Source organism: Xiphophorus hellerii, chromosome 11 (genome assembly GCF_003331165.1).
Source record: "Xiphophorus hellerii strain 12219 chromosome 11, Xiphophorus_hellerii-4.1, whole genome shotgun sequence".
Lineage (NCBI taxonomy): Eukaryota > Metazoa > Chordata > Actinopteri > Cyprinodontiformes > Poeciliidae > Xiphophorus > Xiphophorus hellerii.
In genome coordinates, this window is record NC_045682.1 from 7330196 (window position 1) to 7356639 (window position 26444).

Sequence of the window (26444 nt, forward strand, 5' to 3'; positions counted from 1 at the left end):
CAGAGAGCACTGAATACCAAATGCAAATATATTCCATCTTACACCATGGCATATACTGTAAATAGAAAATAAACATGGTTCAGTGTAAAATAAAGGGGAGGATTGTAACCATGTTACTGGTCTGATGACATTTTGCCATGTGATACATTAGGTGAGAGCCAAATGAGTACATAGTACATAAATCAGCAGTGAGATGAAGGAAACACTACAGAGCAGGATTTCCCCACATGGAGATCCTAACATGCTTTTAGCAGCAGGGTACCTGGATAGCTGAAGGTTCTTTAAAGGGTTTTTGGAGAGTAAACTTTGTGTAAAAACTGGAATATGACAACATTTTCAGATTGATGTTCTACTAATTTTAAATATTCTGCAAAATGTCTTTTGTCTCACAGCCTCGGTCTAACATTTCTGTTGAGTTTGATGATGTTGGGTTACTGGAAAGAATGACCACCTTTGCTCTGTCCACAATCCCATCCTGTGTGTTTCTCTTTATTAATGGAACCATTTTGTTCACTCTGAGGAGTAAATCTGTTTTTCGTGAAACCTGTCGGTATATTCTCCTGTTTAACCTCTTAATAGCAGATACTGCACAGTTAGCAGTATGTCAGGTACTGTTTCTACTTTCTGTTTGCAGAATTACACTAACATATCCTGTATGTGGCATGCTAACTGTTTTTGCCAATATCACAAATGTAATCTCTCCTCTAACGCTGATGGTGATGTCTCTGGAGCGGTGTGTAGCTGTGTGTTTCCCTTTGAGACATGCTATGATTGTCACCATCAGAAACACGAGGCTGGCAATTATTGCCGCTTGGACTTCCAGTTCATTACATAATATCTTTCGCGTTATTTTGCTGTTAGATTTTCCTTTTGAAGACCTAGACAGTCTGCAAATGAAAGATTTGTGTTCTGAAATCACAATGCTACTTGGATCCAGGTCTAAAATGTATGATAATGCTTTCACTGGTTTTCTTTTTGCTTCAGCAGCCATTGTAATCATTTCTTCCTATGTTGGTGTAATAATAGCAGCCAGGTCAGCATCTACAGGAAAGGCTTCAGCCCTGAAGGCTCGTAATACATTGATGCTACATTTGGTGCAATTATGCCTCAGTTTGTCCTCAACTATTTACAACCCAATGCTTATAGCTCTTATAAAAATTGTTCAAACTGTAGTGTTTATACGATTACACAAGTTTCTTTATGTATTAATAATTTTATTCCCCAAGTGTTTGAGTTCTTTAATTTATGGAATTAGAGATCAAACTATCAGACCTATTCTTCTGGCCCATCTAGGTTGCCAACTAAAACTTAAAACTGTTGCAGTCAGTGGTTGAAAGTTCAGCTTCTGTCAAGGTCTTCATAACTGTGAAAGAAACTAAGCCACTTCCATAATTATCAGCTTTATTAGTGTCTTAAATATAGTGAAAATTTTGTTAGTTATTTTTAATGCATTGTTTTGCTGTTGTGAAGAATCCATATTATCAACGAGACCACAAATAAGACTGGGATGAATCTGCAAACACGGCACCGTCTAACAGATCATGACATTAATAAAAGTACATGTGTTGTAACAAATATCTGACCAAACCTTTTATGTTTACACTGAATTCAAATGAAAAACTTTCTATGTATGTTTATGTCTGCAAATAAAGGACAAACATGAATTTTAATTTTAAGGAATCCTTTCATTGTCTTTATTTCACAAAAAAGTAGATTGACAGACCGCACACAACCGAATGATCACTTCTACTAAAGAACTCAAATCTCCACCTGTTCCTCATCAGGAGCCTAAACGAGGAGTTGATCCATGAGACCAGATGGTTAACACCATTTGTCTTGAAAAGAGGCCCTCTCAGTGTTCACTGTGTACTGCTGAAATTACCAGTAGTTCTTACCTGTGCAGTTTGTATCCCCCTTGCAGTCCTTTGTCCCGTGAATGAGTCATTCCTGAACTGCTGCTCGCCTTCCCGTCTCCTTCTACAGTTCTGATTTTCACTTCCTGACTTACCTGTCAGTCCCATCGTAACTTCTCCAACAGTCCTCCTGAAAACACTTACCTGGAGTCCTACCTGATAAAATACCTACCTGTCCACCAACACGACTTCCAGCTATGGAATGCTCTCATGGAGATATAAAAAAATATCTATGGGTTAGAATATTGAAACTTTGGGCATGCTGTGGTGGCGTAGGGGATAGAGCGACCCACGTTTGGAGGCCTTGAGTCCTGGACGCGGCCGTCGCGGGTTCGATTCCCTGACCCATGACATTTGCCTGTCTTCCCCCGTCTCCTTTCCCCTTTCCTGTCAGCCTACTTTCATATAAGGGACTCTAGCGCCCACAAAAAGACCCCTGGAGGGGAGAAAAAAAAAAGAATATTGAAACTTTAATATGAAATAGAGTGACCGTATTGAATGACCCACTAATAGATTCACAAATAAACCTAGTGTTAATAAACATTCATTTGCAGTTACACTCCACTAATATGATTAAACAAAATATGACTTAAAAATATTATGTAAAAAGAAATTCCTTAAATCTAAGAAAGAGTTTGAAAGAGGGTAAAAGAATGAAGAAATTTGAGCCCATTAGTTTCTTCACAGAACAGTGAATAAAACAGAACAAAAAACAAGAAAATGTGGTAAAATGTACCATCTAAATGTAATGGTCACTACAAGGCGTTATAACAAGGTGTTCGGTATAGAGTTTACTTTTTTATACAATATGTTGCATTTCTGTATTATTCTCCAACTGGGGCACATACAGCAAAAATAAAACATTTAAGCAATTTAATATGTTTTTAAATTTATCAGATTGATTTACACTGAAATTCTTCTGATATGTAGTCATAAGAACCTGAATAACAAAGTGGTATGGTCACATGCTTGGATGTGACGTGTCAGGAAAATTAGATGAGAACACAACACATATATTAAATATGAAGCTAAGCAGCAAACCCTGCAGACTGCCTCTGCCTACAGTCCACAATCTAGATGCACAAGTGACGTGTCTTGGTGATTTTCTTCAGCATTTCTATGTTTAAAGACTAATATAATAACTATATAATATAACTATATATATATACTGCTCAAAAAAATAAAGGGAACACTTTAAGTGTTAAACACCTGTTTAAGTGTTCCCTTTATTTTTTTGAGCAGTGTATATAACTATATATAATAATACATAATATTAATAACTAATAATATGTTGAAATAATCTAAATGACATTTTGGAAAGCATTGACTTTTGGATGTTTTAAATTTTCTGTACCATGTCCTATGTCTCTCAGTCTAACATCTCTGTTGGGCTGCAATATCAGGAGTTTCTGGAAAGAGTGATCACTTTCACTCTTTGTACCATCCCATCCTGTGTGTTTCTCTTCATTAATGGAACCATGTTGTTCACTCTGAGGAGTAAACCTGTTTTTCGTGACACCTGTCGGTATATTCTCCTGTTTAACCTCTTAATAGCAGATACTGCGCAGTTAGCAGTATGTCAGGTTCTGTTTCTAATTTCTGTTTGCAGAATTACACTAACATATCCTGTTTGTGGCATGCTAACTGTTTTTGCCAGTATCACAAGTGTAACCTCTCCTCTAACGCTGATGGTGATGTCTCTGGAGCGGTGTGTAGCTGTGTGTTTCCCTTTGAGACATGCTATGATTGTCACCATCAAAAACACGAGGCTGGCAATTATTGCAGTTTGGACTTCCGGTTCTTTACATAATATCTTTCGCGTTATTTTGCTGTTAGATTTTCCTTTTAAAGATCTAGACAGTCTACAAATGACAAATTTATGCAATGAATTCAATATGCAGCTTGGATCCAGGTCTAAAATGTATGATGTTGCTTTCACTGGTATCCTTTTTGCTTCAGCAGCCATTGTAATCATTTCTTCCTATGTTGGTGTAATAATAGCAGCCAGGTCAGCATCTACAGGGACAGCTTCAGCTCTGAAGGCTCGTAATACATTGATGCTACATTTGGTGCAATTATGCCTCAGTTTGTCCTCAACTACTTACAACTCAATGCTTATAGCTCTTATAAAAATTGTTCAAACTGTAGTGTTTATACGATTACACAAGTTTCTGTATATATTAATGATTATATTCCCCAGATGCTTGAGTTCTTTAATTTATGGCCTTAGAGATCATACTATCAGACCTATTCTTCTGTCCCATTTAAACTATCAACTAAAACATAAAGCTGTTGCAGTCAGTGGTTGAAAAGCTTAGCTTCTGTCAAACACTTCATGAGTGAAAGAGGTACACAATTTTTATGTCTGAAATATAGGAACAATTATGTTAAACGTTTTTTAAGACCAATAAGTCATACTTCAATTTTTTTTCTGTTGTGGAGAATCCATATAAGCAAAGACCCACTAATAACGGGATTAATGTGGGAGAAAGCAGATGAATATGAAGACTTAAAATTGTCTAACATATAATGACATTTATAAAACAAAGGAAGTCTGTTGAAACAAATGTCATCTGGCAAAAATCCTGAAGTTATTTAACTTTGTCAACTGAATTGAAATAACTTTTGTATGTATGTGTAATTATGTGTAATCATAAAAAATTAAAGCACAAGGAACTTTATCTAAAAAAGTCCATCTGTTTCATGTCACTGTATCAAAGGTAAGGTGACAGAAAGCTGCATGTTGAATTTTCACCTCTACCAGAAAGTTTTCCAAGACTAAATAAGACCCTGTACTAACCTGTTAATTGTTGAAAAATGTGATGAGGAAAGGTGACAACTGACACATAACAGATGTGTCTGATTTTGAACAGATTCTTTTGCCACTAAAACTGTCATTGTATGAATAGGAGTACATGTTGTGTCACATAACATGTTGTCAAAAGTATTGAGTCATCCCTCCAAATTGTGTTCTGGTGTTGCAGTCACTTCCATGGCTACAGGTGTGTACAATACAGCTCCCAGGCCTTTAAGTTCCTACTATAAGCATTTAAATTGCACCATGGTACCAGATACCCCAGGATCGCTTTATGGTATTATAGCAGTGCAGTACCACATAGGGCCAACACCAGCTCAGGCCTGGATAAATCAGACAGTGTAATCAGGTGTATTTTATGCAGAAGTCATCAACTTTCTGCACAGTCAATAGCAAAAACATCCAAACTTTAGTTATTGAAATGGCTTTTATGGAAATTGTGTGTTTTTTAAACCTTGCTAGGTTTGAAGAACAGCTTCTGGTTTATCTGCTCGGTTTGACTATTGGTTTGCAGATGAAAGCCAGAACTAAACCTTAGTAGTACAGAAGTCACTCCAGACAAGGGGGTGACTTCTGTACCGCCACAGAATCTCTAGAGGAATTCCATGTAAAGGGAATAGATGTTTCACCAGGAGATGATCTGTCTTAAGGGCTATTACAAGCTTTTTTGGGGGGAGAAATAGGTGACAGACTTTTAAGAAGCAATCTACTGTGGTAAGGATGATAGAATCCTTTAAATGATGGCAAGCAGGTAACAAAATTCAGAGCGACATGCGACCAAGGGCATTTGGGTCTAGCCATCACTTGAGGAGGTTTGTGACGGGCGCATACCTAAAATGCCTGGACCTTTTCCTTCACTTCTTTATATGAAGAAGGTCACCAGAAGGTTCATCAAATGAGGAACAGTGTAACTAATACCAGGATGGAGGTTATAAAGATTCTTATGGTCAGCAACCCACGATTATGGGACGTTCTGCCTGAAGCCAATGATCCCATTCCTCAAACACCAACACCACTGTCAAAAGCTCACGGTCCCATAAATCATAATATTAAAAGGAAGACAGATGATGAGAGAAAAAGGGATGCAGTTTATCATCCTTAGTGATCTGAGAAAGTACAGCTCCAACACCTGTATCTGAAACGTCAACCTCTAAGATCTCCATGTCTATAAGAGACACGTCTGAGACGTCACAGGAAATGTGATCCATGTGTCATGTTTCAATGCTTTCTGGGGAAAACAATCCATCAGTTAGGGGGGAAAAATAAAGACAAAGATCAGCTGATAAATGACCTTATTAAAGTTGAGTTGAGCCAATCTAAACAAATTTTTCCTTTGTATCCATCTTCTACAATAGAAGGCAGGTTAGTTGTGCTTCATGTTACTTGAATTCAATCCTATCTAAAAACAACAGGAAAGAAAAAACACAAGCAAGCTCCTTTGTGATTTCACAAGAGGAATTAGGTCATTCCTTGCTAAATGATGGTGACGTGTATCAGATGAACAATTAATAAGAGCAGAACCTGTCACCCAACGTAATGAACGCCAAGTGACCAGCTTACCTTTACTAGCTGTGTGCAGGTGGATAAACTAAGCATACATTTAGGTTTTTTTGTGAATACCAGGAATTTGAGTCTGATGTGTGCCTTCAAATCTTTTTAAATACCAACTTTATTATTTTTCCTGTATTCATGATACCAAAAGGTACATTTTCAGAAATTTTAGGAACTCTTCAGCATGTTAAATGTGTCACAGTCTGAGTCCAACATGACAACAGCAAGTCAGAACCAGGATCTGTTGAGGATAGTACTAATTTCCACCCTGTCTACAGTTCCATCATTTGTTTTTCTCTACATTAATGGGACCATTCTGTTCACGCTGAGGAGTAAACCTGTGTTTCGTGACACCTGTCGTTACATTCTACTCTACAACCTTCTTCTGGCAGACACTGTCCAGCTGGCGCAGAGTCAAATGCAGTTCTTACTGTCAGTGTGCAGAGTCAAACTGGCTTATTCTCTGTGTACTGTTCTTAGCATGCTTGCCAATCTTACGACTGGGATTTCTCCCCTCACACTGGTGGTAATGCCATTAGAGAGATATGTGGCTGTGTGCTACCCACTGAGGCACTCTTCCATCATCACCGTCAGAAACACAACTGTAGTAATCATTGCAATTTGGGCCGTCAGTTCACTGAACAATCTCACTCGTGTTCTGTTGTTTCTAAAGTTTTCATTAGATAAAATAGAGAGTTGGCAAACAGAAGACGTTTGTTCTCGTATAGCTTTGGTGCTTGGTGCTGTAACTGCAGAATATGACAGGGCCTATATATGTGTTGTGTTTGTATCAGCTGGTGTTGCTACAACTTTCTCCTATGTTAGTGTCATTATAGCAGCCAGGTCAGCCTCCACAGATAAAGCTTTAGCTCATAAGGCCCGTAACACCCTGCTGCTGCACCTGGTTCAACTTGGCCTGAGTCTTTCCTCAACTATTTACAACCCACTCATTATAGCTCTTTCAAAAATTCTAACAACAGTGGCATTTTTATGGGTTCAGAATGTTTTTTATGTTTGTTTTATTATCTTCCCCAGATGTTTGAGTTCTCTGATCTACAGGCTAAGAGATCAGACCATCAGACCTGTTCTTTTGTATTATCTGTGTTGTCAACTGAAAGTTAAAATCAGTGGCTAGTAGTTTTTAATCTAGATACATATCTGTATCTAGATTAAAACCCAGCTGTTTAGAGTTGCTTTCGAAACCTAATCATGAAACATTAATCGATCATCTGATGTGCAAAATGTAATGTTGTTGGCTGTTCTATGACTGTATTTTTGTAATGTAAAGCACTTTGAAATGAGAGGTGCTACACAAATAGGATTTGATTGATTGATTGATTGATTGATTGATTGTATTCCAGAAGATGTAAAAAATGTGCAAGTTTAATACTGTCATTGAAAAATGTATAAGTTGTTTACACATGTTTAGCTTTACTGATCTTCATTAAACTATTGCCTTTTTTAAATGTTTGTGTTGTTACTTTTGCTATTTTGTTGCCGTTTTCTCAATATAATTCAAAATATAATTAAAATATGTTCATAAGGCTAAATGGTCGTCCTTTTGAATTTAGTTTTTTCCTAAATTATTCCTGAACGTGTAAAATTGTGGTGGAAAATGCAGTCTGAATCTCAGAATTTGAAACATAAAAGATTTGGATTATTATGGAATCAGCAGAAAACTTGAGCAGCCTGAGATAAGCGTTTACTTTATGTGCCAAGTCTCGTAGGAGTTTTTGTTCTCCAGAAAACTGCAAAACAGCCAAAACACAGTTTGTTTAAATCAAGGCTAAAATGACATCGGTGTATTGCTGCCTCTGATTAATAACTGGATCACTGATCAATAAATTTGATGTTTGATTATTAGTCTTGATCAATTTGATGATGACATTTGACCAAATGTGCTGTTAATTGCTTGTTTCATTACTGTATTATGTTTTTGTCATGTAAAGCACTTTGAACTGACTTGTTGCTGAAATGTGGCATACAAATAAACTCAACTTGATTGACATTTAGTGACAAACGTGATTTAGATGACTTGTTAACTTGAATACTAAAGTAGCTTTATAAAACTAAGTAAGTCACAGTTCTTATATATAAAATGTATAATATACAATGCAACAGTTTACATTTTATATTAAAAATGAAGAGTTTTTATGTCACAGAAAGAACCGTTTCATTTACAATTTGACTTTCAGCCTTTTTCATTTTTTAAGTAATTTGTTTTTGATTGGCTTCAGTATACATCTTGACTTAAGAGCCCCCTCAAAAAGGAGATGGTACATCATAATTCTTGAAATAAATAAATCTGTCTGATTAACAGGCATTTGTTAGGTTGGGAAACAATAATCTGACAGGTGTATGAGGCCGCCAAATTTTAATAACACTGCATCTCAGTTTATTGTTTTATAGAAAAGTTTTAGAAACTAAATTTACTAGGTGAAACACTATATATCATTTACACAAACTCATGTTTAAACCTTTGTGTAAATTTAGATTTTTCCTCAAACTCATGAAAATACATAATGTTTTCAATGAGAATGTGACATCAGATCAATAAAAACATAATGCAGAATCTGGGCTTCATGAAACGTATGTTTGAAGATGCAGTTGGTGACTTATAAACAATATGTTTTATAAATAATTTTAAAACTGCCTCCATGTGTAACAGTATAACATAAGCCAGAATCTGAAAAGAAGAGCTCCTCTGCCTCCTCCCTGTGGTCCTACTGTCATCGGCAGAAACACACCTCTCAGGTTCAGAAACAACCAATCAGAGCCAGGAGGTGTTCGAGCAGAAATGTTATTTTCAAGTTATTTTGCAAGGAAAAGGTTCTGGCACAAATCCGGGTCATTCTGATCCGTCTTCCCTTGCTCGTGTGCGAGGGAAGACTGGCCAGAAGCCCAACACTTGGAAAGAATTTCTGTTTGGACAGATAAGGAGCAACAATGTGTCATTTGGCAACTGTGAAATGGAGCAGATTCTGATTTCCAGGAGGTCCAAACTAATTCTCGGAACCCCAATACAAATGCAGTCTATAACGGTGCCAGAGTCGCTACGCAAATGAAGAGCAGCAATGCCATTGGTCAAAACATTCAAATACACACCAGTAGAGATTAAATCCTATAAAAAGTGATGCAACCAGTGAAAGTCGAGAGATTTTGGATTTTTGTAGCAATGTGTTTGCGATCATTCCAAAAATGTGAATGTGAATTAAACCTCTCCCGCTCGGCCTTTAGCAGTGAAGGAACAGAGTCCTGCATGTTATTTCTTTTATTCATGTATTTCAAAAGTTAGTCGCTTTAATTCCTCAATAGAGAAAGGTCTTAGCACTGTCCATCATGCTTGTGTACAATGGCCTTAAAGTGGAGAAACAACTTACCCTTACAGAAAAAATGTTTTTCTGTTGCCATCAGTGACCAGGCTAATTAGCCTGAGCATTTCTGGCAGCCACCGTTGGGAGGGAGCATAGCATAGCAAAGAGAAAGGGGCAGGGTGAGAGTAGTCCATACACGAGGGTGATTGACAGTGTCCTCTGGCTTGGAAGAATCTGTCGGGGAAAATTTACTAGAAGGCTCCATTCACACTGCAGACTGAAGGGACCCAAATCCGATTTTTTTTGTGACCTGTATCTGATCTTTTCATGACAGTCTAAACAGACCCACACCACTTGGATGTGTTGTTTATTCTGCAAACATCAGTATTCTCTGTCCTGACATGCAGAAGCAGGTAGTAAAACATCCACGGTGGATGATAATGAGCATAGTTGTTAAAGCGCTCACTCCAGTTGGACAACTTTAAAATCACAAAATATTCTCCACCATTACCTTCCATGTTCACCCCTACAAACACTTAGAATGCTCACCAAGTGTGACATTATTGCATTCTCTACTGCACATGTGGGACACTGTTAGGAAACTTGCAGTTCACACAGGAAATCACATACAAGTCGCATATATTTGGAAAGGATTTGCGACTTGTATCTGGTTTCGCAAAAAAGAAAAATTTGGCTTCACAAAAAAAATTGGAATTGAGCATCAAGGCCAGCAGTGTGCTCATAGCCCAAGACACTGGCCATTGCAGCTGGGCACACTATTAAGAAAAGCTGACATAGACAACTATTTTTTTTAGAAATGTATACATTGTTTTTAGTTTTTTACTTCTCCAACATCCAGTGAGTTATCAAAACTACTGATTAGGTTTCCAGTTAATTTTTTAAAAGCAGAACATTGTCACTACATAAGACACTACCCTGCCAGACAGACTCCATTTTTATGCCTGGTTTAACATACAAAATACTCATACCAACAAAAAAATTCCCTGGACACCAGAGAAACCCTCCATACAGGTTGCACACAGCCAGGTGTTAAAGGCTCTGAAGCAGGTAAATGCATGTAACCCAGTAGGTCCTAAAGGCTTGTGCAGACCAGCTGGCAGATGTGTACATGGACATCTTTAACACCTATTAGCTTTCCAGTTCATTTTTCCATTCATTTTTTAAAAGCAGAATATTGTCTTAACATGGCTTTGTGTGAGTTTGACATGTTTAAGTGTTTGTTCTAGCCATTCTCTGTCTGAAAAACAGTGGAAACGAAATTACGTCACTTAATTTTGATCCCCTAATGCGAGACATGTGATCTACCATGTGAGCAGGTTGGCAGGAAAAAGCTCATAAAACATATGTGGAGCCAGTGAAACCCTGCAGACCACCTCTGCCCCCACAGCAACACGTATAGACTCTAACCTGCTCACTTCGTACAGTCTTTGTATATGTTAATGTCTCCTATTTACAGATGTTGTCTCTTAATATTTGCTTTAGTTTTTCAGCATCTTCAACAGGTATATTTTTGACATGCTTTAAATAATTCTGCAATGTCTTCTTCCCCATTTAACATCACTACTGGACAGCAGTATCAGGGTTTACTGGAAAGAATTGTACTTTGCTTTCTGTCTACAGGTCCTGCGTGTTTCTTCCTCCTCATTAATGGGATCTTGATGTTCTCTTTGAGGAGTAAGCCTGTGTTTCGATACACTTGTCGTTATATTCTTTTATATAACCTCCTTGTTGCAGATACTGCTCAGCTGATAGTGACTCAGGTTCTGTTTCTCCTTGCTGTTGGTCGAGTTAAAATAACGTATGCCGTCTGTGGTACCATCACTACTATGGCCAATCTCACAGCAGGAATTTCTCCTCTGACACTGGTGATAATGACTTTGGAGAGATACGTGGCTGTTTGCTACCCACTGAGGCACGCTTCCATTGTCAACATCAAAAACACAGTAGTGGCCATTATTGCAGCCTGGGCTGTCAGTACACTAAACAATGTCACTAGAAATCTGTTTTTGATAGAATATCCATATGAAAAGTTTGGGAAAGTCTTGATGAAAGACTATTGTACTGACATTGGCTGGATTCCAGATTCACAGTGTGATGATTATGACAGAGCATACAACGCTGTGGTATTTGTTTCAGCCGGTTTCACTGTAATTTCCTCGTATACTGGAGTTGTAATAGCAGCCAAGGCAGCTTCTACAGATAAAGCATCTGCCCTGAAAGCTCGTAAGACACTTCTGCTGCACCTAGTTCAGCTCTTCCTCAGTCTGGCTTATACCCTTTACTACCCACTGCTCTCAGCTCTTGCAAAGACCGTACAAAGGATAGTATTTGTATGGGTTCAGAGTGTTATTTATATGCTTTTTATTGTCTTACCCAGATGTTTGACTTCTTTCATTTATGGCCTAAGAGATCAGACCGTCAGACCTGTTCTATTACACTATCTATTTTGCAGATGGAAACTCTCAGTTGAACCAGCCACCTGCTGAGAAGTCAGGTTTTGGACATAAGACATCATATTTGTCTGGGATGCCTGACCGTGTAAATGTAAATGGTATTTGGCTGTGGGTTTGTAATGATACATTCAACACTTGAGACACCACAAAGTCTTTAGTTCATGTGGATAGATGAGATCTAAACATATTTAAGAACTAAGAATTCTGAAACATTTTCTTTTTTCCCCCCTTTTAAATTAACATTTCAGGAATTATGCTTTAAAGAAGCTTTGCATAAATGACCCCATCTAAGTTGGTCCTATTGCCAAAATAGCTTTAATATAATCCTTTTTGGGGTTTTTGCAAAATAAAATCTTATCAGATTACTGGTTGTTTTTGAAAAACTGTTCACTATAGAATAATTCCCTTTTGTCCTGATTCCTGTATCAATTAAAATGTTCAAGCAGAGGCACATAATGAATGGTTCTAATTGCAAAAGCAATACCTTTCAGTTTGTATGGCAAATGTTCCAATCTACAGCTGATCTGGGCTCAAACTCTCTCTGCCTCTGTCTTTGGTGGTCTTTCCACCATCAAAGAGAGGCTATTAGTCCCACCAAAAAGGGGTCAATTTCTCCAAGTTAGCCCTTCTGACAACTTCTGAAAAAGCTTTTTCTGAGATTCTTCACTTTAACTAGAAACGGCACATTTAAAATATTGCATTTTCTAGAGGCATGAGTTTTTATTATGCAGTATTTCAAATTCGTACAGAATCTTTATTGACATTTATGAGCTTTTCCACTAAAAGTGATCCGTTTTGAATTAAGGTTACTTGTAATTGTTTACAATGTAATGAGCTAAGTTTCAACTTCGGAAGTTTGTGTGAGTGAGCGCTTAGACTTCTTGTCAAAACCCATCCTTAAATGCAAATTGAAATTAGTCAGTTTAAAGCTTTTTTAACTGAAATGGATTCCTGTACCCTAGTAAGATCTGGATGTGTTTGATTGCCTATATAATAAAAAGACTATGTTCTTGGCAAAATAAGATGTCTTGTTTCCTATTTAGCTAATTATCCTGCCTGGTACATTCAGGTATGTGGGAAAGAAATGTTTACTGTTTTATTTTGGAGGGCTGAAATTGAAACTGAGTTGACACAGAGTTGACCTTTACAGTTTAATAAGAATATGTAAAAAACGAAAAGCCATCCATGCATCTATTTTACCAGCTTAATCAGTGCTGGATCGCGGGTGTGTGGGGGAGGCCTGGTGCCCATATCAGTCAGTCATGACCAATTAACCTAACAGTCCTAATTTTGGACTGTAGGGAGAAGCTGGAGTACCAGGAGAGGATACACACATGCACAGGAAGAGCATGCAAACTCCAGTGAAAGAGCCCAAGATGGGATTTGATTTGCAGCTGTGTTGCTGCAAAGCAACAGTGCTAGCAGCAATACCACTGAGCAGACTACATTTAGAAGATTTTAAAGTCCTAATGAAATCACGAAGCACAGTTCCTACAGTGTTGTGAACTACTACTTGGCCCAAATTTAACCCCAGCCAAAACACTAGAGAAATGCATCTTCCTGGCTGGGAACATCTTTATCCTCAAACTTACTGACATATAACCTTCAACGGTGAGAGAGACAGGAACTCATTCAAACATTTAAAGGTACGACTGCTCATGCTGAATCTGTTTTTCCTGATCATTTCAAAAGCATTTCTAAACTAGCAGAATGATATTTACTTTAAATACTTGTATATAGGCTTGCTTACATTTAAACAGTTAGTATCTTAATTAGAACATTTCCGGAGTATCAATTATTGTCACTCCTGAAATGCAGAGTCACGATGACAGCCTTTAGTGGAAGCACTAAATGTGGTGAAATGAACCATCTGAGAGTTTTGGTCACTATAAGCCGTTATACGATGGTCGTCAAAGAGTTTATTTAACCTCACACAATATGTTGTATTTCTGTGTTGTTCTGTGAATAGGACACATCAAACAGAAATCAAACATTTTGAATTTAATAAATGAATTCAAATTGGCATAACTCAGAGGTACGGTCACATGCTGGGATGTGACGTGTCAGTGGAAAAGTGGATGAGAAGACAGCACATATATTAAATATGAAGCAACGCAGACCGTGCAGACTGCCTCAGCCTGGATGGAGTCTACCACTTGCATGCACAAGTTAAGGGTCTTTGTGAGATTTTCTTGAGCGCATCTGTGTTTAAAGAGTGTAGTCAGAGGTTTCATATAAACTTGTAATTCAGACATCACACTGATTTCTGGATGTTTTAAATTTCCTGTACCATGTCCTCTCGGTCTAACATCTCCGTTGAGCTGCAATATCAGGAGTTTCTGGAAGAGGTGATCACCTTCACTCTTTGCACAATCATATCCTGCGTGTTTCTCTTCATTAATGGAACCATGTTGTTCACTCTGAGGAGTAAATCTGTGTTTCGGGACACCTGTCGGTATATTCTCCTGTTCAACCTCCACTTCAAAAGTATTTACACTCAAAGATATAGGTTTCTTTAGACTATTCTTAACATAAGCTGCTGTATCTCACCACTGCAAAACTTCCACATTCATCCTAGTCCTAAAAAGACCTGGTGCTCTCAATTACTTCAGACCAGTGGCACGTACACCAGTAGCCATTAAGTGCCTGGAAAAGTTGGTATTTAGTCTGTGTTTCCTGAGCACATTCATCCTCTCCAGTTCACTTATAAGCAAGTCTATGGATGATGCAGTTGCAATAGGCTTACACCACACTCTGCAGCACCTGTGCATTGGCAGAGCATATGTCAGGATACTCCTTTTTAACTACAGTTCGGTCTCCGAAACTACAGTACAGCCCGAGCTAACTTCAAGAGCGGCATCAGAATGGCTACATCTGACTACAGGAGGAGGATAGAGGGCTACCTTGATAGCAACAACAGCAGGCAGGTGTGGCAGGAAATCCAGCATTTCACCAACCTCGCAGCTGCGGAAGGCGACGCCATGCTGGCAGAGAAGCTGAACCTCTTCTTTGCCCGCTTTGAGGTGAAGCCAACAGAGGCAGCCACACTACACCAAGCGACCCACAACACCACACCCCTCGTTGTAGAGGAGCACGAGGTGAGGCGCACACTGCGGGCCGTCAACCCAAGGAAGGCTGCTGGACCTGATGGCGTCCCTGGACGTGTCCTGAAAGACTGCGCCGATCAGCTGGCTGGAGTCTTCACCAGGATCTTCAACCAGTCCCTAGCCCTGTCTACAGTCCCATCCTGCCTGAAATCTTCCACCATAGTCCCCATACCCAAGAATCCTCACATCTCCTGCCTCAACGACTACCGGCCAGTGGCACTAACCCCTGTGGTGACGAAGTGTTTTGAAAAACTGGTCTGGGGTCACATCACAGCACTTCTCCCTCCTGGCTTTGACCACCACCAGTTCGCCTACAGAGCCAACAGATCCACAGAGGACGCTGTGATCACGGCCCTCCATGCTGCTCTGTCACATCTGGAGCAGCAGGGGAGCTATGTGCGGATGCTCTTCGTAGACTACAGCTCTGCTTTTAATACCATCCTCCCTCACAGACTGGTGGACAAACTGGGGGACCTGGGCCTCCCTCACTCCACCTGCATGTGGATTCTGAGCTTACTGACCAACCGACAGCAGAGAGTTAGGGTGGGAAAACATACATCCACTGCCCTCAGCCTTAGTACTGGCTCTCCACAGGGCTGTGTGCTGAGGCCCCTGCTCTATTGTCTGAACACATATGACTGCACCTCTGCCCACCACAGCAACACCATCATCAAGTCTGCTGATGACACCACAGTGGTGGGGCTCATCTCAGGAGGCGACGAGTCCGCCTACAGGGGTGAGATGGAGCGGCTGTTGCAGTGGTGCAGGGAGAACAATCTGCTCCTCAACAACTCAAAGACAAAAGAACTCATAATAGATTACAGGAGGAATAAAACGGACATTACACCACTAACCATTGGGGGGAAATGTGTGGAGAGGGTAGCTGATTTCCGTTTCCTGGGGGTCCACATTGAGCAGGGCCTCACATGGAACATGAACACCTTGGAGCTGATAAAAAAGGCCCAGCAAAGGCTGTACTTCCTGAGAGTTCTCAGGAGGAACAACATCAAGGAGAAGCTGCTGGTGTCCTTCTACAAGTGCTCCATAGAGAGCATACTGACCTACTGTATCTGCGTATGGTATAACAGCAGCACTACGGCTCAAAGGAAAACTCTCCAAAGGGTTGTGAATACAACCCAAAAAAATCATTGGCTGCCCTCTCCCCTCACTGGAGGACCTGCACAGCGACCGCTGTCTAAGAAAAGCACAACACATCACAAAGGACACTTCTCACCCCGGACATTCTCTGTTCACACTGCTGCCTTCAGGCAGAAGATACAGAGCAACCAGAACCAGAACCAACCATCTCAGAGACAGTTTCTACCCGATAGCAATAACAAAACTAAATGCAATCAAAAACAACCATTAATCATCATAAATGATGTATGTGAGAATGTGGCTGTTCTTTTTTTTTTTGCCATTTGTTTGTTGATTCTTGCGTTGTGTGGGAATTGTGAGACAGTTATTTTTTGTTTTTGGGCATGTGCACCAACTGATGGCACCCTTTGAATTTCGTTGTCCTTTTGACAATGACAATAAAGATTTATCTTATCTGATCTTATTCTGCCTGGAGAACTGGTTGAACTGGGAATTCCAACTGGCACCTCCAACTTGCCCATGTGTCTGTAGATTTTCTTGTGGACAGACCTCAGCAAGGGAGAAATGGTCTCCAAGGTGAAAATCAGCAACAGATCACCACAGGGCTGCTGCCTCACTTTGTACACCCAAAAAACTGCTTCTCCAACAATGATGAGGCAGTGATCATAAAATGAGCAGACAACAAAGATCATCCTGTGTCTCATCAAGGGAGGAGGTGAGACAGCTAACACGGAGGTGGTCAACAACACACTATACTTCAGAGAGGAGAATCATATCATACTCATTGTAGGAAAGACAAAGCAACTGATCACTACCCCTTCTCCATCAGGAGGACAGAAGTGGAGAGGGTCACAAGTTCCTGGGCCTGTAACGTAATCTTGGCTCTGAGCTGGTCGGTCCACACTGCAATAACACTGAGAAAGCCCCAAAAGAAGCTGCACTTCATTGGACTGCTTGAGAAGGCTTGAGTGGGCCTCTGATCCCTCATGGTGGCCTACAGAGTGTTGGTGGAGAGCATTCTCACAACTGGCATCCCAGTGTGACACAGCAACACCACAACATCCAGTGAGTTATCAAAACTGCTGATTAGCTTTCCAGTTAATTTTTCCATTCATTTTTTAAAAGCAGAATATTGTCTTAACATGGCTTTGTGTGAGTTTGACATGTTTAAGTGTTTGTTCTAGCCATTCTCCGTCTGAAAAACAGTGGAAACGAAATTACGTCACTTAATTTTGATCCCCTAATGCGAGACATGTGATCTACCATGTGAGCAGGTTGGCAGGAAAAAGCTCATAAAACATATGTGGAGCCAGTGAAACCCTGCAGACCACCTCTGCCCCCACAGCAACACGTATAGACTCTAACCTGCTCACTTCGTACAGTCTTTGTATATGTTAATGTCTCCTATTTACAGATGTTGTATCTTAATATTTGCTTTAGTTTTTCAGCATCTTGAGCAGGTATATTTTTGACATGCTTTAAATAATTCTGCAATGTCTTCTTCCCCATTTAACATCACTATTGGACAGCAGTATCAGGGTTTACTGGAAAGAATTGTACTTTGCTTTCTGTCTACAGGTCCTGCGTGTTTCTTCCTCCTCATTAATGGGATCTTGATGTTCTCTTTGAGGAGTAAGCCTGTGTTTCGATACACTTGTCGTTATATTCTATTATATAACATCCTTGTTGCAGATACTGCTCTGCTGATAGTGACTCAGGTTCTGTTTCTCCTTGCTGTTGGTCGAGTTAAAATAACGTATGCCGTCTGTGGTACCATCACTACTATGGCCAATCTCACATCAGGAATTTCTCCTCTGACACTGGTGATAATGACTTTGGAGAGATACGTGGCTGTTTGCTACCCACTGAGGCACGCTTCCATTGTCAACATCAAAAACACAGTAGTGGCCATTATTGCAGCCTGGGCTGTCAGTACACTAAACAATGTCACTAGAAATCTGTTTTTGATAGAATATCCATATGAAAAGTTTGGGAAAGTCTTGATGAAAGACTATTGTACTAACATTGGCTGGATTCCAGATTCACTGTGTGATGATTATGACAGAGCATACAACGCTGTGGTATTTGTTTCAGCCGGTTTCACTGTAATTTCCTCGTATACTGGAGTTGTAATAGCAGCCAAGGCAGCTTCTACAGGTAAAGCATCTGCCCTGAAAGCTCGTAAGACACTTCTGCTGCACCTAGTTCAGCTCTTCCTCAGTCTGGCTTATACCCTTTACTACCCACTGCTCTCAGCTCTTGCAAAGACCGTACAAAGGATAGTATTTGTATGGGTCCAGAGTGTTATTTATATGCTTTTTATTGTCTTACCCAGATGTTTGACTTCTTTAATTTATGGCCTAAGAGATCAGACCGTCAGACCTGTTCTATTACACTATCTATTTTGCAGATGGAAACTCTCAGTTGAACCAGCCACCTGCTGAGAAGTCAGGTTTTGGACATAAGACATCATATTTCTCTGGGATGCCTGACCGTGTAAATGTAAATGGTATTTGGCTGTGGGTTTGTAATGATACATTCAACACTTGAGACACCACAAAGTCTTTAGTTCATGTGGATAGATGAGATCTAAACATATTTAAGAACTAAGAATTCTGAAACATTTTCTTTTTTCCCCCCCTTTTAAATTAACATTTCAGGAATTATGCTTTAAAGAAGCTTTGCATAAATGACCCCATCTAAGTTGGTCCTATTACCAAAATAGCTTTAATATAATCCTTTTTGGGGGTTTTGCAGAATAAAACCTTATCAGATTACTGGTTGTTTTTGAAAAACTGTTCACTATAGAATAATTCCCTTTTGTCCTGATTCCTGTATCAATTAAAATGTTCAAGCAGAGGCACATAATGAATGGTTCTAATTGCAAAAGCAATACCTTTCAGTTTGTATGGCAAATGTTCCAATCTACAGCTGATCTGGGCTCAAACTCTCTCTGCCTCTGTCTTTGGTGGTCTTTCCACCATCAAAGAGAGGCTATTAGTCCCACCAAAAAGGGGGCAATATTGACATTTATGAGCTTTTAAACTAAAAGTGATCCGTTTTGAATTAAGGTTACTTGTAATTTTTTACAATGTAATGAGCTAAGTTTCAACTTCGGAAGTTTGTGTGAGTGAGCGCTTAGACTTCTTGTCAAAACCCATCCTTAAATGCAAATTGAAATTAGTCAGTTTAAAGCTTTTTTAACTGAAATGGATTCCTGTACCCTAGTAAGATCTGGATGTGTTTGATTGCTTATATAATAAAAAGACTATGTTCTTGGCAAAATAAGATGTCTTGTTTCCTATTTAGCTAATTATCCTGCCTGGTACATTCAGGTATTTGGGAAAGAAATGTTTACTGTTTTATTTTGGAGGGCTGAAATTGAAACCGAGTTGACACAGTGAGACCTTTACAGTTTAATAAGAATATGTAAAAAAAAGAAAAGCCATCCATGCATCTATTTTACCAGCTTAATCAGTGCTGGATCGCGGGTGTGTGTGGGAGGCCTGGTGCCCATATCAGTCAGTCATGACCAATTAACCTAACAGTCCTATTTTTGGACTGTAGGGAGAAGCTGGAGTACCAGGAGAGGATACACACATGCACAGGAAGAGCATGCAAACTCCAGTGAAAGAGCCCAAGATGGGATTTGATTTGCAGCTGTGTTGCTGCAAAGCAACAGTGCTAGCAGCAATACCACTGAGCAGACTACATTTAGAAGATTTTAAAGTCCTAATGAAATCACGAAGCACAGTTCCTACAGTGTTGTGAACTACTACTTGGCCCAAATTTAACCCCAGCCAAAACACTAGAGAAATGCATCTTCCTGGCTGGGAACATCTTTATCCTCAAACTTACTGACATATAACCTTCAACGGTGAGAGAGACAGGAACTCATTCAAACATTTAAAGGTACGACTGCTCATGCTGAATCTGTTTTTCCTGATCATTTCAAAAGCATTTCTAAACTAGCAGAATGATATTTACTTTAAATACTTTTATATAGGCTTGCTTACATTTAAACAGTTAGTATCTTAATTAGAACATTTCCGGAGTATCAATTATTGTCACTCCTGAAATGCAGAGTCACGATGACAGCCTTTAGTGGAAGCACTAAATGTGGTGAAATGAACCATCTGAGAGTTTTGGTCACTATAAGCCGTTATACGATGGTCGTCAAAGAGTTTATTTAACCTCACACAATATGTTGTATTTCTGTGTTGTTCTGTGAATAGGACACATCAAACAGAAATCAAACATTTTGAATTTAATAAATGAATTCAAATTTGCATAACTCAGAGGTACGGTCACATGCTGGGATGTGACGTGTCAGTGGAAAAGTGGATGAGAAGACAGCACATATATTAAATATGAAGCATCGCAGACCGTGCAGACTGCCTCAGCCTGGATGGAGTCTACCACTTGCATGCACAGGTTAAGGGTCTTTGTGAGATTTTCTTGAGCGCATCTGTGTTTAAAGAGTGTAGTCAGAGGTTTCATATAAACTTGTAATTCAGACATCACACTGATTTCTGGATGTTTTAAATTTCCTGTACCATGTCCTACGTCTCTCGGTCTAACATCTCTGTTGAGCTGCAATATCAGGAGTTTCTGGAAGAGGTGATCACCTTCACTCTTTGCACAATCATATCCTGCGTGTTTCTCTTCATTAATGGAACCATGTTGTTCACTCTGAGGAGTAAATCTGTGTTTCGGGACACCTGTCGGTATATTCTCCTGTTCAACCTCCTTCTTGCAGATACTGTACAGTTATCACTGAGTATGGTTCTGTTTCTACTTGCTGTTTGTAGAATTAAACTAACATATCCTGTATGTGGTTCTATAACTTCATTATCAAATCTGACCAATGTAATCTCTCCTCTCACACTGATGGTGATGTCTCTGGAGCGCTGTGTAGCTGTCTGCCTCCCATTGCGGCATGCGGTCATCATCACCATCACCAACATCAGAATGGCTATTGTTGCTCTCTGGGCTCTCAGCTCTTTACACAATTTCACTCGTATTGCTTTGCTGTTAGACTTTCCATTCGAAGATCTAGAGACTCTGCAGATGGAACGTTTTTGCTCTGACTTTGCTATGCTGCTTGGCCCCAGCTCTAAAGATTATGACAATGCCTTCACTGGTTTTCTGTTTGCTTCAGCCGGCCTAATAGTAATTTCCTCCTATGTTGGTGTAATTATAGCAGCCAGGTCGGCCTCTGAGGGCAAATCTTCCACCCTGAAGGCTCGTAACACCCTGCTGCTACATCTGGTGCAGCTGTGTCTCAGTCTGTCCTCAACTGTTTATAACCCAATCATAGGACCCATTTCAAAAATCATTACAAGGGTAGAATTCAGCCGATTACAAAGATTTCTTTATATAGTCATTATTATTTCCCCCAGATGTTTAAGTTCTCTCATCTATGGCCTTAGAGATCAGACCATCAGACCCGTCCTCCTGCAAAATCTATGCTGCTGAGTTAAGTCAAAAATGTTTCAGCCAGATGTTGATTAAATTATGTTTAGGTGATCGAAAACATATCTGAGCGAGGAATACAGAGATACTTTCAGCTACTACTGTAAATGCTAAATTAAACTGCTTGGAAAAACATAAACAACCAAATGTAGCATTTATTAAAGCAGCAGAGCTGATTATGTTTAAAAGTAAAATGAAGACCCAGCGTTGGTTCATCAGTATGCTGTGGAGAGGCTGTGCAGGGATCAAATCATTGATGTCTGCAGCTTTTTCCATTAACCCAATGCTTCTCAGAGGAAGGTATTCCAGGTAGCTCAAAGTGTTAATGCACTTCATTTTTAGGTCACATAAACATGTAATATGGGTCAGTAACACTTTATTGAGGTTATATATTCAGCTTGTAGGGGGTTTAAAATGTCAGAATTTCGTAAACTACAAGATGTCTGTAAAATAATTCCTGAGAAACCAAATGTAATGTTTCCAAAATGACGCATTTTCTTTTCTTCAACTTCATCCAGAAGCTTTTCAATAAGATTGTTTTTTGCAAATCTGCTAATCTATTAATGCACTAATAGTGACGCAATTTTTTTTTCACTTAGTGTATTAGCTAACTTTGAAAACATTTAGCACACAACCTTTATTTAGGGGAGTCTTATTTATATATTAATTTAATTGGCTGTTTTGAAAACTTTCTGTTGAATACATTTTGACATCAGTGAAATTTGGTTATTGTCTTAGACGATTATACTCTTGCTCTTACTTTGAAGTAGTGAAAACTATGCAGCAATTCTGTTTCCGCGCCTCAAGTGTTTTTCCCCAGCAAACATTACCGAGCAAATGGCAAATATACAGCAAATAAATGAGGCTAGAGAAGAATACGACATATGAATAAACAACCACTGGGTGTTAAATAAATGCAAAAACTCGCATGTATGAATTGTTTTAACAGCTTCTCCACCAGAGATGAAATGCTAATGTTTATTCTGCAACCAGAATGCATCGCTGTAGAACTACAACAAAACATTTAAATATCAGAATATCAAAAGCACTTGAAAAGTATTTACACTCAAAGATATAGGTTTCTTTAGACTATTCTTCGTGTAAAGTTAGACTGAATGTATCGGTTAGCATGAACTGATGTGTTAAAATATAACTGTAAAATTCTAAATGTTTTTAGTTTCTGTGCAACTGTTCATAACATCTTTATGATTAAACATGGAGCTAAATCCCTACCGAGTCAATTCTGTGTAATTAACATGTATGTTGCCCATAGGTAGTATATGCTTGCCATTTTTGGGAGGGAGGGAGGGATGGATGGATGGAATCAATACACTATTAATATATGTTACTTTTACTTTAGTTTGTTCACTTGACCTCCAAATTCAAACAGGCTCAGCATTAAATAACATAAAATAACAAAACACGTGTAGAATCAAGAGGTTTTACTTTAACAACAGGTCTGTATCTGATTGTGTTTTAAGTTAAAACATGTTTTTCCGCATCAAGTTCCTCACAGTGTTAGAGGACCAGGAAATATTTTCAAGTGTACCAATACTTTATAGTATTACTCAAGAGTAATGTAAATGTTATTACCCATGTCCAATGATATATATATATATATATATATTATATATATTTTATATATATATATATATATATAATATAACGTCCTTTAATATTTTTAATACTGATTAAAAATTAAAAGTGCTGATTATTAAATGCTAATCTTTACTCCAGTTCCACAAATTTACAAAAATGTGTTTGTTTTTTTTGTTTGTCTTTTTTTGTTTGTTTTTTGTCATTTTCATTTGTTATTTTTTTCCTTTTTATATATATTTTTATTATTGTTGTCGACTCCCTTCATGTGTCCATCTATAATGGATTACATACACATATCTTTCCACAGAGAATATATCAGATCTGCTCTGGTTGCTGCGCCTGAGATTGAACACCAACCTTTCATTTAGCCTACCTTGGTTTTCCTGAACTGGTCAATGAGGGTGGATCATTTCAGTCACTATGTTGTGCTTGTTTCTGTTACCAATTTCCTTGAACTTGAGTTGCAGACTCCAGTGGCGACCATGATGTTAACATCTGGTGACTTCATAGTCTCCATCTCGAGAAAAACTGATGATCAGCATCTCCATTTCTTTTTAACCCATGTAGTATTCTGAAAAATGACAGTGAAAATGACAAGGCATTACAACATTAACCATAAGCTCTAAACTACTGATCACCATAGAGAAATCTTCAATGTGATACCCTGACCCATAGTTTGTAGGAAACTTTTTGTTGACTCTTATCGGCGGGGATGCCCAACTCATCCAGGTGGTGAACTTCCTCTAAGGAAAAGGTTGAAATCCTGAAGCAGCTCTGCATCAGTTCTCCTTTCTTGTTGATGTTTCAACAACTTCAGTCTCACATTCAAAGCTCCAAATTGGCCTCAGTCAGGATGAACAGACGTAGAAGAAGCCAAGGATTTCATGAAACAATGCATCAAGTTCAGTTTATTATTCAAATTGTTCACATTTTTTCAAAGTAAGCCAGCAGATTGTATGCAGTCAGACTTTACAGCAATGCCTCAAACTGAAGACGTATGTAGCGTCAGTGGAGAAGAAAAACTCCCCTTTAAATTATGCATTTTTTACATTAGAAAGCAATAGAACTGGACATAAGATACTTTATCGCAGAAATGCTATAAAGCTACAGTCCTTGTCAGTTTGTGACAGCTTATGTTTACTGTTTTCACTCAAACAAAACATGGAACAACGGTTTTAATTTACAGATAAACAAAAGCTCGGTTGTCTACAATGCACAGGTTGTGTCGCGATGCCATACTGCACAGCTGAGAAAAAATAAGAACGAGATTGTAGGACAAAGAATCGACCGTGTGTTACGTTTCCTTTGACAGTTTGAAATTGCTTTTAATTCATTGTTTTTAAAGTGCTTTAGAGAGAAGTAATGTGTAAAAAAAGCAACTGACTAACTTCATAATAAAAAGCTTGGGTACAACAGTTAGAGAAGGCTATATTCTAAATTACCTCTGTGACCTCTGACCTGCAGGTTTAGCAGATGGCTCCACTGTGTTTGAATCTCTCAAACAGTCGTCTTGCAGAAATGGTGGAATCGCCTGAGGCCGCATATTCTTCCGGGACCACAAATAATCGCTCTCACATTTATCTTTGAATTGTTGTACAACATGAATATTGGTTTGAATTATTGGTAATTGTAGTAGTCGATACCAATATGTATGGATAACCATTTCACAAATATTTTGATTCAATTTTAAAACAAAATGTAGAGTAGATATTAAAAAAAAACAATAAAAATGATATACTTACATTTTTCTTTGAAATCTACATGAAAGATTTTATTTTAACCCCAAAATATCAGTTCAATATTTACATTTGTGAGTGAGCATAGCAAAATTAAATGATTACTTAATATGTAGATTTCAATCAAGGTTTGTGAAGATTATATATATTTAAATTATATTTAGTAAGCCTCTGAATCGCTTTTTAGAGTGAACATGTTTCTTGTTGCTTTTAAACTTTATTCGCCAAAGCCTTGGCCGCCATCTTTAATCCCCTTTTACAGCTTTTCATTGCAGGCCCAAAGTTGATTTTCAAAATAAAACTCCAGATTCCACCATGTCCATCAAAACATCGGCAGGTCACATGACCACGGCGTGTCCGCTCTCCGCCGCTCCAGTTGTTGTTTCACCTACCTCAGTAATGAGTCCAGCAGATCCTCACTGTAGCGATTCCTCTTTATGTCCATCCTCGATGTGATGCTAATACCTGACGCCATTTTTGTTTCTCAGATGTTTCAGCAAGTCCAGCAGCCAAACAAAACGTTGCACTACGTAAAAGAGCCACCGAAAAACAAAAAAAATGGCGTCATCGGTGAAAATAAACAATTTAGAAAAAGGTAAATAATCACAGCGATCTCCAAATATGGCGTTCAAAAAAACATCCAGCGGCCTAATCCCTGTTATGATCCCCTGATACTCCATCAGGTGGGTTAAAGCGCCAATTTTTCTTCTTCTTCTGTTTAATGGCGGTTGGCAGACCAGCTACAACGGTTCATTACTGCCACCAACTGGACTGAGTTGTGGGCAGGAAGTTAACTGGGGGGAAAAAGCAAAATAATTCAAAACGTTACTGTTAATTGAACAAAGTCAGTAAATCAACATTTTAACTAAATTCTATTTGATTTGTATCTTTCAAATATGACATGATTTGACATTTTCTTTTTCTGTATCACTTATGAAAATACGTTCAATTTTAAATTTGATGCTCTTTTTATAAGTTGCTTTACTTAACTGTTGCTTTTCTGATTTGTAATGCAATCTTTTCCATAAAAACATGCTGCACTGTGTCAGGCAGACCTGCATTTATTGTACACTAACCCATTCAATAAATTAGAAAATTACTGGAGAAAAAAAACCCAGATTTTTTTTTTTTTTTTTCAGGAGGTGACTTTCTACTAAGTGAAACATATTATATAGATTAACTACAGTTTGATTAATCTATATAATTTATCTTTTATTCAAGCTAATAAAAGCTTAAAAGCCTTTATTTCTATTAATTATGATTATTGTACACTTGCAAGTGATGAAAACATGACATTTAAAATTATAACGTTACGCCAGACCCTTAAAGCTGCAGTTTGTAAGTTTTATAGAAAAAAAATGC

The 26444-nt window shown here is 38.6% G+C and overlaps 6 protein-coding genes across 6 annotated transcripts; all 6 read left to right on the forward strand.

Moving 5' to 3' along the window:
• Positions 1-201: 201 nt before the first annotated feature.
• Positions 202-1680, forward strand: LOC116728700 (odorant receptor 131-2-like). Its single transcript, XM_032576981.1, has one exon. It carries the CDS (start codon positions 375-377, stop codon positions 1332-1334), a length of 960 nt encoding a protein of 319 aa, XP_032432872.1. The 5' UTR covers positions 202-374; the 3' UTR covers positions 1335-1680.
• A 1509-nt stretch (positions 1681-3189) lies between these two features.
• Positions 3190-4603, forward strand: LOC116728799 (odorant receptor 131-2-like). Its single transcript, XM_032577119.1, has one exon. It carries the CDS (start codon positions 3269-3271, stop codon positions 4220-4222), a length of 954 nt encoding a protein of 317 aa, XP_032433010.1. The 5' UTR covers positions 3190-3268; the 3' UTR covers positions 4223-4603.
• Positions 4604-6290: 1687 nt separating this feature from the next.
• On the forward strand, positions 6291-7414 carry LOC116728880 (odorant receptor 131-2-like). Its single transcript, XM_032577200.1, has one exon. The coding sequence runs from the start codon at positions 6464-6466 to the stop codon at positions 7412-7414; it is 951 nt and encodes a 316-aa protein (XP_032433091.1). The 5' UTR covers positions 6291-6463.
• Positions 7415-11149: 3735 nt separating this feature from the next.
• On the forward strand, positions 11150-13059 carry LOC116728701 (odorant receptor 131-2-like). The gene has a single exon (XM_032576982.1). It carries the CDS (start codon positions 11150-11152, stop codon positions 12098-12100), a length of 951 nt encoding a protein of 316 aa, XP_032432873.1. The 3' UTR covers positions 12101-13059.
• Positions 13060-17609: 4550 nt separating this feature from the next.
• Positions 17610-18727, forward strand: LOC116728009 (odorant receptor 131-2-like). Its single transcript, XM_032575720.1, has one exon. The coding sequence runs from the start codon at positions 17766-17768 to the stop codon at positions 18714-18716; it is 951 nt and encodes a 316-aa protein (XP_032431611.1). The 5' UTR covers positions 17610-17765; the 3' UTR covers positions 18717-18727.
• Positions 18728-20829: 2102 nt separating this feature from the next.
• On the forward strand, positions 20830-21750 carry LOC116728158 (odorant receptor 131-2-like). The gene has a single exon (XM_032575998.1). The coding sequence runs from the start codon at positions 20830-20832 to the stop codon at positions 21748-21750; it is 921 nt and encodes a 306-aa protein (XP_032431889.1).
• The last annotated feature ends 4694 nt before the right edge of the window (positions 21751-26444 follow it).

Excerpts from the sequence above, each read along its gene's own strand:
- LOC116728009 (XM_032575720.1), top strand. The coding sequence starts at position 17,766 with ATGTCTTCTTCCCCATTTAACATCACTATTGGACAGCAGTATCAGGGT.
- LOC116728158 (XM_032575998.1), top strand. The coding sequence starts at position 20,830 with ATGTCCTACGTCTCTCGGTCTAACATCTCTGTTGAGCTGCAATATCAG.
- LOC116728799 (XM_032577119.1), top strand. The coding sequence starts at position 3,269 with ATGTCCTATGTCTCTCAGTCTAACATCTCTGTTGGGCTGCAATATCAG.
- LOC116728700 (XM_032576981.1), top strand. The coding sequence starts at position 375 with ATGTCTTTTGTCTCACAGCCTCGGTCTAACATTTCTGTTGAGTTTGAT.
- LOC116728880 (XM_032577200.1), top strand. The coding sequence starts at position 6,464 with ATGTTAAATGTGTCACAGTCTGAGTCCAACATGACAACAGCAAGTCAG.
- LOC116728701 (XM_032576982.1), top strand. The coding sequence starts at position 11,150 with ATGTCTTCTTCCCCATTTAACATCACTACTGGACAGCAGTATCAGGGT.